General features: G+C 37.1%; 2 protein-coding genes across 3 annotated transcripts; one reads left to right on the top strand and one right to left on the bottom strand.

Moving 5' to 3' along the window:
• Positions 1-2,224: 2,224 nt before the first annotated feature.
• On the top strand, positions 2,225-6,148 carry LOC110911731 (katanin p60 ATPase-containing subunit A-like 2). Of its 2 annotated transcripts, none has more exons than XM_022156359.2 (11): positions 2,225-2,478; positions 2,975-3,151; positions 3,281-3,333; positions 4,022-4,087; positions 4,195-4,302; positions 4,418-4,484; positions 4,625-4,709; positions 4,804-4,964; positions 5,086-5,187; positions 5,324-5,543; positions 5,858-6,148. In XM_022156359.2, exons 1-11 carry the CDS (start codon positions 2,440-2,442, stop codon positions 5,989-5,991), a joined length of 1,212 nt encoding a protein of 403 aa, XP_022012051.1. In that variant the 5' UTR covers positions 2,225-2,439; the 3' UTR covers positions 5,992-6,148. The 2 variants fall into 2 exon arrangements, with proteins under 2 accessions (XP_022012051.1, XP_022012052.1); XM_022156360.2 differs by having other exon boundaries at positions 3,002-3,151.
• A 1,437-nt stretch (positions 6,149-7,585) lies between these two features.
• Positions 7,586-9,979, bottom strand: LOC110911732 (calcyclin-binding protein). The gene is made up of 5 exons (XM_022156361.2): positions 9,719-9,979; positions 8,870-9,010; positions 8,381-8,620; positions 8,234-8,293; positions 7,586-7,839 (listed from the first exon to the last, which is right to left on the bottom strand). Exons 1-5 carry the CDS (start codon positions 9,827-9,829, stop codon positions 7,735-7,737), a joined length of 657 nt encoding a protein of 218 aa, XP_022012053.1. The 5' UTR covers positions 9,830-9,979; the 3' UTR covers positions 7,586-7,734.
• Between the last annotated feature and the right edge of the window lie 4,231 nt (positions 9,980-14,210).

The raw sequence follows: 14,210 nt of genomic DNA on the forward strand, positions 1-14,210 counted from the left end.
AATATCAATATGTGTTGAGCTACAAGCTCAATATTTTTAGAACTTTTCTCTTCTTCTTTATCATGCATGTGTAATTTTGAGGGCTTGATGATGTTGGAACACTTTTATGGACATCTCCATATCGGGAAACATGTTATATTACCTTATTGCTTCAAAGACATGATAAACCCGATGCACAAAGCTCCCACATACGGGTCCCGGACTTGTTGGGCCAACTTGGGCCAAATGGACGCATATCCTTACCTGCATCTATGCAAGAGATTATATTCACGACTTAAACACATGACCTTCCAGCCACATGATAACAATCTTATTGTTGCTCCAAGGTTCACCAATTTTTTAAACTACGGAAAATTGCACCAAACTTTGTGTATGGCATAACCATCTAGTGTTTAGGTAGCACACGACCCATATCTAAGAAAAATAATGACCAATATTTTCCGAAATCCACAAGCAGCACATTCTCTATACGTGTGATGTATTGATGAAAGATAGATGGAATTTAAATCCTCAATGTGTGTAAATAACTTGTACTTCGATTCAATATATCTTTTAGCTTCCTTAAAAAAAACTTATTTTTCTGGGCCTGAACTAGTTGTTAAGATTTTTGTTTATTATATTTTGTAGCATAGCGATGGTGATAAATCAAGCTTTCTGTGAAACATATCTATCGAATCAAATGGAGTAAACCAACATCATTTAAATACTCAGATAATAGACAAACACATAGTAAATCATAACTTTTGTGAAGATGACAACCACACTTTGAAGAGTTTTTTCTAAATGTTGATTAAGCGCTTAAGTTCCCCTATTGTTATAATAGTAAACCATAACTTTTGTGAAGTTGACAACCACACTTTGAAGAGTTTTCCTAAAACCATAAATATTGTTATAATAGTAAACCGTAACTTTTGTGAAGTTGACAACCACACTTTGAAGAGTTTTCCTAAATGTTGATTAAGCGCTTAAGTTCCCCTATTGTTATAGTTGGAGTTTCAATAGAAACATTACCTTCAAAAGTTCTTTTTTTTGTGTGTGTGTTATTTTTGTCACAGTTTTATCTTTTTATTTGTGTTTTAACCTGTATTTATTATATTTGTGTTTTTAACCCGTATTTATTATATTGTAGTGTGGGTTCTTGGTTACAAAGCAAGGATAACCACACACGTTTAACATCCTAAGTAAACCGTTCCAATATATTGTCTACCTTTTCTCTGATGGGTGATCATCTAGGAACTCGCGCTTTTCTTTTCACCTGACGAAGTAACTCTTTGTTTCCACTTGACGAATTATTCGCCTAGTTAAAACATATCTTGGTGGAGAAGTTTTCCACCCCCTTTACAAGGAAGGCTTTGTTCTCCTCCTCAACTGATGTGGGACTTACACCAACACAATTGGAAACCATTATCAATTTGACATATATACCGAACCTCATCCAGGGTAGAACTTACCCGGAACAAGGGTTATCAATACGAAAAACTTTACAGATTGATAGTTCATCAAGTGCCATGTGGACTGGGATTATCCAAATGATGGGTTGTCCAAACCAAGAGCCATCCGGATGAGTCGTGGTAATAAATAAACGTTTTATACAGGGTCTCTCACAAATAACAACATAACAATGACCAAAAGAAAAGCATGAGTCTAGCATGATGTAGTTAGAACTACACCATGCAAGATTCGGTACGCTAAAGATCGATGGCGTATATTCAGAACATGCTTAACGTTTAGGCCTAGGCCCGAACACGACCCAACGGATTGGACTCAACATGGTCTACACACCCCTACTATAAAAGCAAGTATATCCCTCTCGTTGGAAATACATCACATCACTTCTACTACTCTTCCTCACTACATCTCTCTAGATATTCTCCGTACTCGTATACACACTTGTTACACATTTATACATGCTTACACTAACTTGACCCGTGTGATCCTAAATGTCTAGGATCATGCCTTGAACCCCTTCTAACAGGTATCATTTATTTTACACTTTTAAGTAAAACCAGAAAAAGTTAATTCCGTCTCGCACGACTTCAAGGCCCGACCCCGACAACCAACACTTAACATTTTTACATATGTAGAGTAAAAGGAGTTGGACCCTAGACTAGTAAAAAGTAGTTGGACCCTTAGAATAATTGAAAAGGTAGATGTGACAATGATCTAGATATTTTCCTAGTGGACAATCACAATTCACAAACAAGCATCTTGTCACATGCCAAAATTGCACACTAATTAACCCTTGTTTATTATTCACTCTCCAGCTTGTCAAGTATCTTCTACTCGATTCTACTCAACGATTCTTCTCATTTCTTTCTTCTTCATTAAAACCTAATTCACCTAACAACTGCAACATAAACACACGCATCTAGATCTCTGATTTTCAGCCTTTTTCTCTCTTTTTTGTGCTGAGATTCATCACAATCAAGAGAAGAATCAATGGCGGATGAACCTTCAATCACTCGCTGGTCGTTTGAGGTAATAACACTTCCTTTTGCTGAAATTCATATTGTTTTGTGATTGTTTCGCGAATCTGTGGTGAATTTTAGTCCAATCTGATGCAATCGGTAGTGTGAACATGAGATGTTAGCTGCTTGATGTGATGAATTTGTAGAATCGGATACTGTTGTACGGCTAGGGTTTAGAACTGATATGTTATTCAGTTGAATCAGTTCAATATTGATGCAAATGAATTGTGAATGCAATCATGTTATTTACTTGTTTGCAGCTTAATTGATTCGGTCTTATGTGAAACAACTTGAAGCTGATCAATGATAACGTGTTTATGTTACTATTGTATGGCTAGGGTTTAGAACTGACAAGTTATGTGATTCGAGATTGATACAGAATGTGAATGCAGTCACGTTATTTAACTTATTTGCAGCTTAAATGATTTGATCTTTTGAGAAATAAATTGAACCTGATTAATGATAATGTGATTATGTTACTATAATTTTGTTTCTTCTACATCTAGGATTTTAAGATGTTTTATGATATTAAGTTTGGGAGGAAAAAGGAGTCCAGTTCAAAAGATGCTAGTGTAAATAGTCAACAGACTACTGGTCAAGCTTCAAGTAATGGGAACTCATCAAACGGAAATGGACACTTGAACAACACATCTGAGTTATCGATATATGAACAGTACAGACAGGTACCTTGCATCTTTTGAAATGAAAAAGAAATCTTACTTTGACCACAAAACTGGACCGAAATTCATTTTAGCAACATATGCATTGTATCGACTTTCGTGTTTGTATTGATATTTTATTTTGTTTTTCAGGCAAGAGAGAATTCAACATCCAATGGAGTTACGCAGGCGGATGCTGAGAAACCGTATGCTCTCTTTTTTTGCTACTTGGCTTTTCCTGATATAATAGATTATACAAATGCTGATTTTATGAGTTTTCATAATCTAGGGTTTGGCTCCATTTGTAACTTTCTAAGGTAGAACGCTCAACGGTCATGCAATGTGCCAGTTAATATACCATGGTTCCATTCAACTTACTGTCCTCTGTTAGTCAAATCTGCAAACTTTTGAGTAAAACTTTTAAAATTTGAAGTCATAGAAATGTGAACTAGAAAGCTCAAAGGGTACATCAGTAATTGACTACTTGTTATATATGTGGTATCTTGATTTGGACTAATGCGGCTTTAGTTAAATCTGCAAACTTTTGACTAAAACCTCTATAATTTACAGACATAGAAATGTGAACTAGAAGCTTAAAGGGTACACTTGTATTTGACTACTTGTTATATATGTGGTAACTTTGGTATCTTATGGTGGACTAGTGCTGCTTTACTAATTAGTAATTGAAGATTAGATATAACGATGACATGTTTGGAAACGTTTTTTTTGAACCATAGGAGGGAGTATTATTTTTCATTTGGATAAATACATTAACAAATTTGACCCCTTATATGATGAAAGAACACATACGAAAGAAAAATGCATTGTGGCAGACCAACTAAAACATCACCCTTATGGTCATTGAGTTTAATGTCTGGTATCTTGTTTCTACAGGAAAAAATCTCTGCTTCCTCCTTTTGAATCAGCAGAAATGCGAACTTTGGCAGAGAGTTTAAGTAGGTATAGACGCAGATCTTCGTGCTCTGTTTTTCTTTAATTTATTTTCGTGGCTTTGTTTACTTGTTCCAGAATATCCATTATACAACTTGTAAATATTGCATATGCAGGGATATTATTCGTGGTAGTCCTGATGTGAAGTGGGAGAGCATTAAGGGTTTAGAAAATGCAAAACGCCTGCTTAAAGAAGCAGTCGTTATGCCAATAAAATATCCCAAGTGAGTCTAATACTTGTTTCTTGAGAATCATTAAACACATCGTACCTTTTTCATAAGCATGAGAGTAAAAATGTAAAATACGTAATTAGTTGAATTACTATTGGTCCATATATAGGTACTTCACCGGCCTTTTATCCCCATGGAAAGGCATTCTCTTGTTTGGCCCACCAGGAACCGGAAAGGTTTGCAGTTTCCGTTTTTTTCTCTTTGTTAGTTGTTTACGCGATTAGATGCCTTTATAACCTATTCTGCTTCAGAAAATCTTAAAATGTGTCTCTACTTTTATTTTCTTTGAGCTGAAAGTATATGTTTGATTCTTCAGACCATGCTTGCAAAGGCTGTTGCAACCGAGTGCAATACTACTTTTTTCAACATTTCAGCATCATCCATTGTCAGCAAATGGCGGGGTATGTCACTATTAACAGTTACTGTAGGTTCTAAGTTTAGAAACATAAGCTATAGGTGACGGGTATTCCTTTTATATACGTATATTTATAACAGGTGACTCTGAGAAGTTGGTGAAAGTGTTATTTGAGCTTGCCAGACATCATGCACCGTCAACTATATTTCTGGATGAAATCGATGCAATCATTAGTCAACGTGGTGAATCGCGAAGTGAACATGAATCGAGTAGACGTCTCAAAACAGAGTTACTAATCCAGGTTACAATTTGTTTCCTAATAAATAGTTTTTAGCCAACTTACACACACTCGTGCGCGTGTGTTTAATTGTTCATGGATATATTTATTAATATAATTCTGAATTATATTGGTTTGTTTTCAGATGGACGGTCTGACAAAAACAGACGAGCTCGTGTTTGTATTGGCGGCTACAAACCTCCCTTGGGAACTCGATGCTGCTATGCTCAGGCGTCTTGAAAAGAGAGTATCCTAGACTTAAACTACACCATTTTTATATTCTGTTAATCTTTTAAATATCAAAATGGATAATTCTTTAACGGGTCGGGTTGACGGAAGTCTGGATCATATTCTATTTGATGATTCTTTAACTATTGTTCAAGATTCTTGTACCTCTACCAGAGCCTGAAGCAAGGAGAGCAATGTTTGAGGAATTATTGCCTTCGGCACCTGAAGAAGAGACACTACCTTATGATTTGCTGGTGGAAAAAACAGAAGGTTTTTCGGGTTCTGATATACGGTTGTTATGCAAAGAGGCTGCCATGCAACCTCTAAGACGTGTTATGGCTATTCTTGAACAACAAGACATATTGCCCGATGATGGTATGTTGCGTTTCTTTACATCCTGCACCTTCTTTTCCCCCTTATAATGTTCTTTAGTCAGGAAGAAAGATCTTAACTCAGTATATCTATATTCTATAAAATTTAATCTACAGTATATCTGCTTGTGCTAAAATCAGGTTTAGATCAGGTCAAATTGAGTGGGTCGGATAACGGGTCAAAACGTGTATTTTTTTAGTAGTGTGGACATTGGTCGGGTCAAAACATGCAACCTTTAAGAGTTAAGCGGTGAAGATGGGTCGGATCAGGCTATCCAGCAAACACTTTATTCTGTATTAATGTTGACTTATTTGCAGAGCTACCGAAGGTAGGCCCCATCAAACACGAAGACATTGAAATGGCGATAAGGAACACGAGGCCTTCTGCGCATCTACATGCTCCTCGTTATGAAAAGTTTAACTCGGATTATGGCAGTCAGATACTCCAGTGAAGATAGTGGTAATTCTTTTTTGTTAAATTCATCCAAGTGTTGTTAGTTACCTCCCTTCAGCCCCGATATCAATTTGTCTGTTGCACTATGCCTTGCATTCCACTTGGAAGACTAGTGACATAATGAAAAGATTTTGCAGTTTTTTTGCATTCTCACATGATTTTGCTCTTAATATATGATATATATTATTTCGTGTATTGTATGCACGAGTGTTGCATCACACGGCTCTCGTGTTCTTCATAGTTCATATGGTATTGGCATTCTGTAGGAAAAACCTATTATGTCAGTACCAAACTCCTGCATTAACCACAACACAAGGTGTCCTTTGGCTGGTGGATTCGAATTATTGTGGACATGAGGGCGTGTATGATGGTACCATAGAACGACAACTATGAGTTACTATAACAATGGTGGTAATTACTAATACACGATAAATAAACAACCATGTTTAGGTTGACCTGCTTAACATATTTAATTAAGCTTTTTTGTCCTGTGTAATATACATGCCAGTTCGCAGAGTCCTTTAAGACCCGCTTAACCCATTCATTAAGACATGTCAACCTACTTTTAACACATTTATATCTTGATTACATCTCATTCACCATCTGTTTTGACTCCTTGAAATAAACCGAGTTAAACAAGTTGTGTTTAGATTACACTTAGAGGCTGTTTTTTTAGCTCTTAATGAGTCTTTTAATGGTTCAGACCTCTTACTGGTTCAGCACTATTTGTTTCGCAAGCAGATGTCTGAATTAGGGCTGTAAACGAGTCGAGCCAGGGTGGGGTCGAGCTCAAGCTCGAAATTAATTCAGGCGGTTAAACTTGGCTTGAGCTTTACGTCGGAGTTAAACGAGCCAACGAGCCGAGCCATGGGCCGAGCCGAGCTTAGCTCGAGCTGGGCTTGGTTACAAAATGAGCCAGCTTGGTTCTTCACATCATCTCAAATTGAGTTTTTTTAGCTAGTTTTTCTCGAGCTTCTTTCGAGCAAGCTACGAGTCGTGAGCTTTATGAACAGCCCTAGTCTAAATGGTTCAGACATTTGCCTCTGAATGGTTAAGTATTATACAGAGTCTAAATGGTTAGGGCCTCTAATCTGAATTGGTCAGACATTACCTCTTACTGGTTCAGCCATTTAACCATTCAAAAGTTGTCAAACACTTGATCTGAATTGGCCAGACATTACCTCTTACTGGTTCAGCAATTAACCACTTAATGATTCAAACCCTTAATGGTTCAGCAATTAACCATTCAAAAGTTGTCAAACAGCCCCTTAGTGTGTTTGGTTAATTTTTCGACATGAATAAATGCGTCGCCTTTTATGTTCAACAATTCAACCCACAAACCTTGAGACTCATCAACCTGGCACGATTGACCAGCACCTTAGCTTTAGAGAGCCAAATGTAACTAAAGTATTCTCAACCATGGTTTCATGATATATTTACATTGTTTAGAAATCAACTCAAGTGTCGGCCAAGTTCGTTTTGACCCGTTAAAAAAGGTGTTTCAACACTATCCCATTTTAGCTTTTATTGCACATCCTGACCCTTTTGCCAACTCTAGTTAGACCACAAAAGGGAAACTTTTGAAACCAATATAAAATAAACCGTCATCCATAAAAACCAAGCCAAAAATATGGTCCAAAAACATGGTATTCCTTAACATCAACATCAAGGGCTACATGATACATCATAACCAACCAAACCCATCTTCAATTTAAACAAAAAAAAAAAAAAAACTACAAACCTATCGGTAGCTCTTCATAGGATCTGCTGCCTTGCCAGACCTAGCATCAGTCCATGCTTTTGCAATCGTCTTCTTCATTTCATCATCACCTTCCTCGTACATATTCTGTACAACCATTCGCTCAGGTATTAATCAACAACCAATAGGCACCACAAGAACCGCAAATCAAAGGTAGCGTATTCAAAAGGTCAGGATGGGTTTAATGATATTTTTTTCTAAAGCAAATCAACTCAACCTGAGCCCATTTTTGTTAGAACTCAAATTGATACTTCTAAAATTGCTTGTTTTGAATTTGATCTTAACCATTTTGGTCAAACCCCATTTTGTCAAGCTTGGTTAAAGTTGATTACAAAACTTACTTATATAAAATCAATTATAATGTATTTTTTAAAGATAATTATGGAATGGAATAAAAATATAGATCCATTTTTACCCTGTTTTTACGCCAAATTTTTAACCCTTTAGAGATAAAACACAGCCAAAGTCGATTCATTCATACCTTCATTAAATCCATAATTCCGGCCATGGGGTCACGCTCCTTGTCAAGATTCGGCTTTATCTAGTAATTAGAAACAAAAAAATGGGTACGTTATAGCGAGTATTTGTGAAGATGGTAAGTCATTATTTTAGTGAAAACACTAGTTACCTTATCCTCCTTGAAGTGCAGATCCAACCAGTTACCCTTTGAAGCCTTAACCAATGTGATGATGACTTTTTTGGGTTTAACTAACACTTTACATTTCTCAGGTACGATCTCCTTATTTAGCTTGGGTATGGCACATCGGTAATTTTTCCCTTGGACGTCATGAAATTTCACATCAACAGACATGGGATTAAACTCGGTTTGAATCTTTTCCTGATCAACTCCCTCAAGAAAAACATAGATCTGAAACAACAATAAAATTTAACATATTAGTGTTTAAACTTCTAGAGCAAATTATAACACCTTCCGACTGAAGCATTCACTCAAAAAAAAAATTTAAGAACATACACGGTCTTTCTATCTTTCTGTATACAAAGATGGACAAGCAGCTAATAAAGAAAATCGCTTTCCATTTAAAAGCAAACGAGAATTAACGAATATATAGTTACATACTTACGAATGGCAGATGGATAATCTAACTTACACCCTCACCTTGACTTTGTCAGTATCTTGATCCCAGCTGAAAGATCCAAGTGTAGTGTACTTCAATGCCGGTTCAGTAGCCACCTTTACGTTTGTTGAAACTGGAACTGGAGTTGGAATTGGTGCAACTGAAGCAGCATCATTTGCTTGCTGCATAAGTCCAAACAATCATATATTACAAGTTGCTTTATCCATAAGAAAGTTTGGTGCGCTTTTTGTACAGAGCTCGTCTTATGTCACACAAGGCGCAACTCTTTGCGCTTAGGGTCGCTTTGCGCTTAAGCGCGCTTAACACATGCTTTTTAAACCATGTTGCTCACTCGAAATTAAATTAAAGAACATATATAAATCATAACACGAATTTTAATACATATCTATAAAATTCAAATTCTTTTGTTTATAAATCCTGCATTAAGTGTTTTATTAAAAACACTACTTTCTGCAAACCTATAAAATTATCTTTTTAAATAACTGAGCCGATTCGGCTAGTATCAATGGCGTAGCTTTGTAGGGGCGGGAGGCCGCCCGACCCCCCGAACTTTTCGCTCGTGAGTGGAGAGTATGTAGTTTCCGTATAGAAATTTTTGGGTATATACGTTTTTGACCCCCTGTTTTATAGAAATTTTTGGTATATACGTTTTCGACCGAAATCTCAAGCATCGCCACCGGCTAGTATAACATTGAATGCAAAAAGTCAATCACAGATATGAAAAAAAATATATAATAACTTGCCTAAAGCTCCTAACATCAACCAAAAACAAAACAAAACAAAACAGAATCTATAATTTCATAAGAGTCATAAACTGCCATCCAACAATCACGAATTGATTAGCGAATCACAAGATTGTAAAAATTAACCTTTTCGAGGTTGCGAATCTCGGAAGAAATGAGAGAAACAACGCGGGGGCGTTTGGCAATGGTTTGAAGGTGTCGGAGTTCTTCCAGATCAAGAGATAAATCATCCGCCATGTTATGTTAACGGTTGGTTTTACAGCAGATTGAGAACAAAGCGAGTGAGAACAGAGAAGATGATGAAGATGCAATAGAATGGAACGAGTGTATATGAGGATGAAGATGCGAGGTTTAGCAAGTTGTTTGCTTCCAGAATGATCCTGAATGCTCGCAAGTTTTATGGGCTTCAGGTTTGTTTTGAAAGCCCAATTGGAAAATGAAAACTGACTTTGCTCCGTTGAACAATTACATAACTATTTTACTTTTACTTTTATAACAATTAAGAGACGGACAAATCGGGCCTTTTTTTATACCCGGAATCGGTTCTTATCCGTACCTGATTCTTGACTGAGTTTGAATGGAACCGATTCTTCTACGACCCGGTTCCGGTTAGTACCCAGTTTCAAACCAAAATTACCGGAATTGTTTGTAACCGGTCCGTGTATATTGTAACCGGTTCCTCCGGGTATCTTCCAGAAAAAGCTGCAAAAAAACTGACGGAATCAATTCCTAATGGCTTTATATCCGTTGGAATCGATTAATTGCCAATAAAACTTTAAAATCGGTTTCAAGTATTTATAAGCATATCACCTTCAACCAAAACTTAGTCCCACTCAAATCGGTTTCAACCTTCAAGAGTTACAACTAAAATCGGTTATGGCATGCAACGATGAAGTGGTCATGGTTTTGGAAACCAAAAGAAACCCCCAAGTTTGGAAGCACTTTGATCTATGCCTGATGTCCGATAGCCATGAAATGGCACGTTGCAAAGGTTGTGGGAATTTCATGAAGGCTACGGCGAAATCGACGCTTAAAAAACACACCGACTGTCATTGTCCAGTGACAAAGGCTACGACGAAGAAAAGTGAAGGCGGTGAATCATCCGGAATCGGTTCTTCGAAGGTTTAATGTGTTTATGTGATGTTGGTTTGAGTGTGTTTTATGTTAATCTTATGTTTAGTTATGATGTTTAGGTATGATGTTTGTTTTTATGTTAATGTTATGTTTTAATGGTAGATAATGTTTGGTTGTAATGTTTGGTTCTAACTTTTAATGTAATCGGTTTTATTTTAATGTTGCCGGTTTTTTATGTTTACGGAGGAACCGGTTCCGGGTAGGAACCGGATACGACCCTATTTTTTATAAAATGTGAAACCGGATAAGAACCTACGGGTTTTTTGAACCCGGAATCGGTTCTTCTACACACCAGGTAGGAACTGGAACCGGTTCCTGGTTGGGTCTACCAGGTTGGGTTTGGAACCAGTTATTATGCACATCTCTACATACATCACTTAATCGATTTAACCTGTTAGTTAGTGCACGTGCTTGTAACGTGTAGGGACATTTTCGTCCATTCCTTTTTATAAGTGTGACAATCCGTACGTTCAAGGTCACTTACGTTCGAGGTCTTTTGCCGTTTGTTACTTTCGGGTTATTACGTTAAATGTTATAACTTATTATATGAATATAGCATATTATTTAAATGATATAACTCGTTTACTCAATGGTTAGCTGCGAAGTCCTCAAGTAGGTTAATGTTGAATGGATCAAATACTTAGCCTGCGTGACCCAACAATCTCGGCCCAAGATCCTTAAACCCAAACCGGCACCAAAAACCCACCTCTTGTGTCGCACGTATATACATTAGGGGTACGTATCATTCTTTTTGCAAACCCTATCGATGGCAGACTACCCCCTACTTCGAAGCACATCTTCACTCTCATATCAGCCTTTCTTGTCTAGCAACACTCATCTTTCAGTTAGTATGCTTGTACTCGTTCTAATCTTGATTGATTGTTCACAGTTACGTGCGATTTGCTATGAGATTTCAGTGATGTTCATGAGTTCTTGTGTGAGCTAGGGTTGCTAGAATTATGTTTTCTTAGGGTTATGATAGTATTCGACTTCGTCTTGTATCGAGTCTTGTAATAGAATTGTTAGATCGAGTCACGTAGTTCGAAAGAAACGGAAAACTGAGCCGAAACAGCAAGTTCACACGAAGTGGCCAGTTCATACGAACTGACCAGTTCGTACGAACTGGCATGTGTTGTTTCATGCGAAGTGGCCACTTCTCACGAACTGGACAGTGGCAGTTTCGTGGAGACTGGATCTCCTATAAATAGGTGACTTGAGATTTCATTTGTAACATTCCTGATTCCGGTAGCGAAGCTCTGCCGAAGTATCTCCAGCTTGTAAAACATTCTGAAATCAATACAAGAGATAGTTAAAGTGATTCTAGTGTGTATCCAGCTGAAATAACTTCGATACGTCTGATTCCGCCTTTCGTATTGGACGAGATCTCTTCTGAACGACTCGTTTTGGTCGTGACAACGATCCTACAAGTGGTATCAGAGCTCAGGAGGAAGAGTTCTTACCATTTCAGCTTGTTTTCACCGAAAATTCTGACTTCTACTCATTCTTTTACACTTTTTCATCAAATTAACCAAGATTTTACGGATAAAATGGCTTGATTTTCACATATTACACGCGAAACACTGTTTTAACAAACCCTTGAAAGAATCAGACCTAAATTCGACCTAAAACGTGATCAATTTTGACAAAAACTCATCAGATCGTTCGGAGATATGTCAATTCGTTTGAATTAAAGTTCCATTTCGTACGAATTGGATATAATTGACTCAGTTCGCTTGAACTGAACTTCCATTTCGCACGAAGTGGGCCCCACTTCGCACCAAGTCGTCCAGGTCGCACCAAGTTGTCCCAATTCGCTTGAAACTTCTCCAGTTCGCATGAAACTCAACCAGTTCGCTTGAAATTGTTTATCAGTTCGTATGTAGTGACCTCAGATCGTTTGAAATCTATCAGTTCGCATGAAAAGGATCCAATTCGTTTGTAAAAGCAAATCACTTCGTTTGAACCAGTTCACACGGTTTGAACTTATCAATTCGTACGGATTGGACATAGTAGACCTCACTTCAATTCGTTCAGATTGGACATAGTAGATCTCAGTTCGCATGAATTGAACTTTGTTAACCCAAGTTCGCATCAAATCAGTTTGTGTGATACATCATCAGTTCGCATTGAGTGAATTTAGGTCAACAGGTCGTTTGGTTTGGGTCAATTTGTTTGAAAGTCACCAGTTCGTTTGAAAGCATCATCAGGTCGTGTGAATCAATCCTCAGCTCGTTTGAACAATCTGGTATTGAAAATTTTCTAAACCGAAACATGGAAAACAAATTTTACAACGCATTTGCAACTCCGATCACTATGACTCAGAATGCGATGTTAGAAAATGAAATGGGCACCATGCAAAAACCGCCTAAGCTCATGAATATTGAGGAGTATAGTGGATGGGAGGAACGTTTTGAAAATTGGGTTTAAGCAAATTACTTAGATGCATGGGAATGTGTTGAATATCGATATATTAGACCGGTTGATGATGACGGAAAGCATGTTGCTATTAAAGATCTAAGTGTTGAAGAGAAAAAGAAATACAAAAGTGAAAATATGATGGTTAGTATATTGCAGCAAGCTATTAAGGAAGAAATTTTGATTTTATTACAACAAAACGGAAGTGCATATTCAATATGGAAAGAACTAAAATCGAAGTTTGTTGGAAGTGAAGACATGATCAAGAACAAAAAATCGCTTTTGAAGAAAGAATTTGATTTGTTTCGTGGATTAAAAATTGAAAACACCAAGCAGATTATAGATAGATATTGCAATTTGGTGGTTAACATGAAGAGATTGAACATCAAGAAAGATAAAGAAGAATGGATTGAAAAGTTAGCCGATGCGTTGCCGCAAGATGTTTGGGGCACGTATCTTATGATGTTGAAAAATAAACCTGAATTTGACAATCTAACGCTGAGCACATTTATTGAACAACTCGAAGCTCAAGAGATGGAACAACGAAAGATGGCGAGAATGAAAGACTTTAATGGTGAACAAGACATTGGTCTGTATTACAAAGGAGGTACTAGTGATAAGACCAACATTGCACCAAAGATTGAAACTGCTTTCAATGCAAAAAGTTCTTTTAGAAGGTCATCTCGGGAATCAAACAACAATAATGAATTCTCTTCATATCCGTCATTTGATCCAAATTTTTCAGCAACCAAGAATGGCAAAGTACTACAATGCAATATTGCTTTAAATCTTGAGAATGGTCATAATTTCTCGGAAGAGGTTGCCAAAGGTCATATGTCTTTGTTGGTGACTGTGCTAGAATCTTATGAGAGTTTAGTTGCAGGAATGATCGGAAATCCAATGTTAACAAAAGAGGATTACGATCATATTGATGTTGAGGAGATGGAGTTAATGGATATAAAGTAGTGTTTGGCTAGTGTGTTGAGAAGAGCTGAGAAGTTTAAACAGATTACGGGAAGAGATGATTTCCGTGATGCTAATGTTTCTACTTTAGGATTTGATAATTCTA

The sequence above is a fragment of the Helianthus annuus genome, chromosome 15, assembly GCF_002127325.2.
Source record: "Helianthus annuus cultivar XRQ/B chromosome 15, HanXRQr2.0-SUNRISE, whole genome shotgun sequence".
Lineage (NCBI taxonomy): Eukaryota > Viridiplantae > Streptophyta > Magnoliopsida > Asterales > Asteraceae > Helianthus > Helianthus annuus.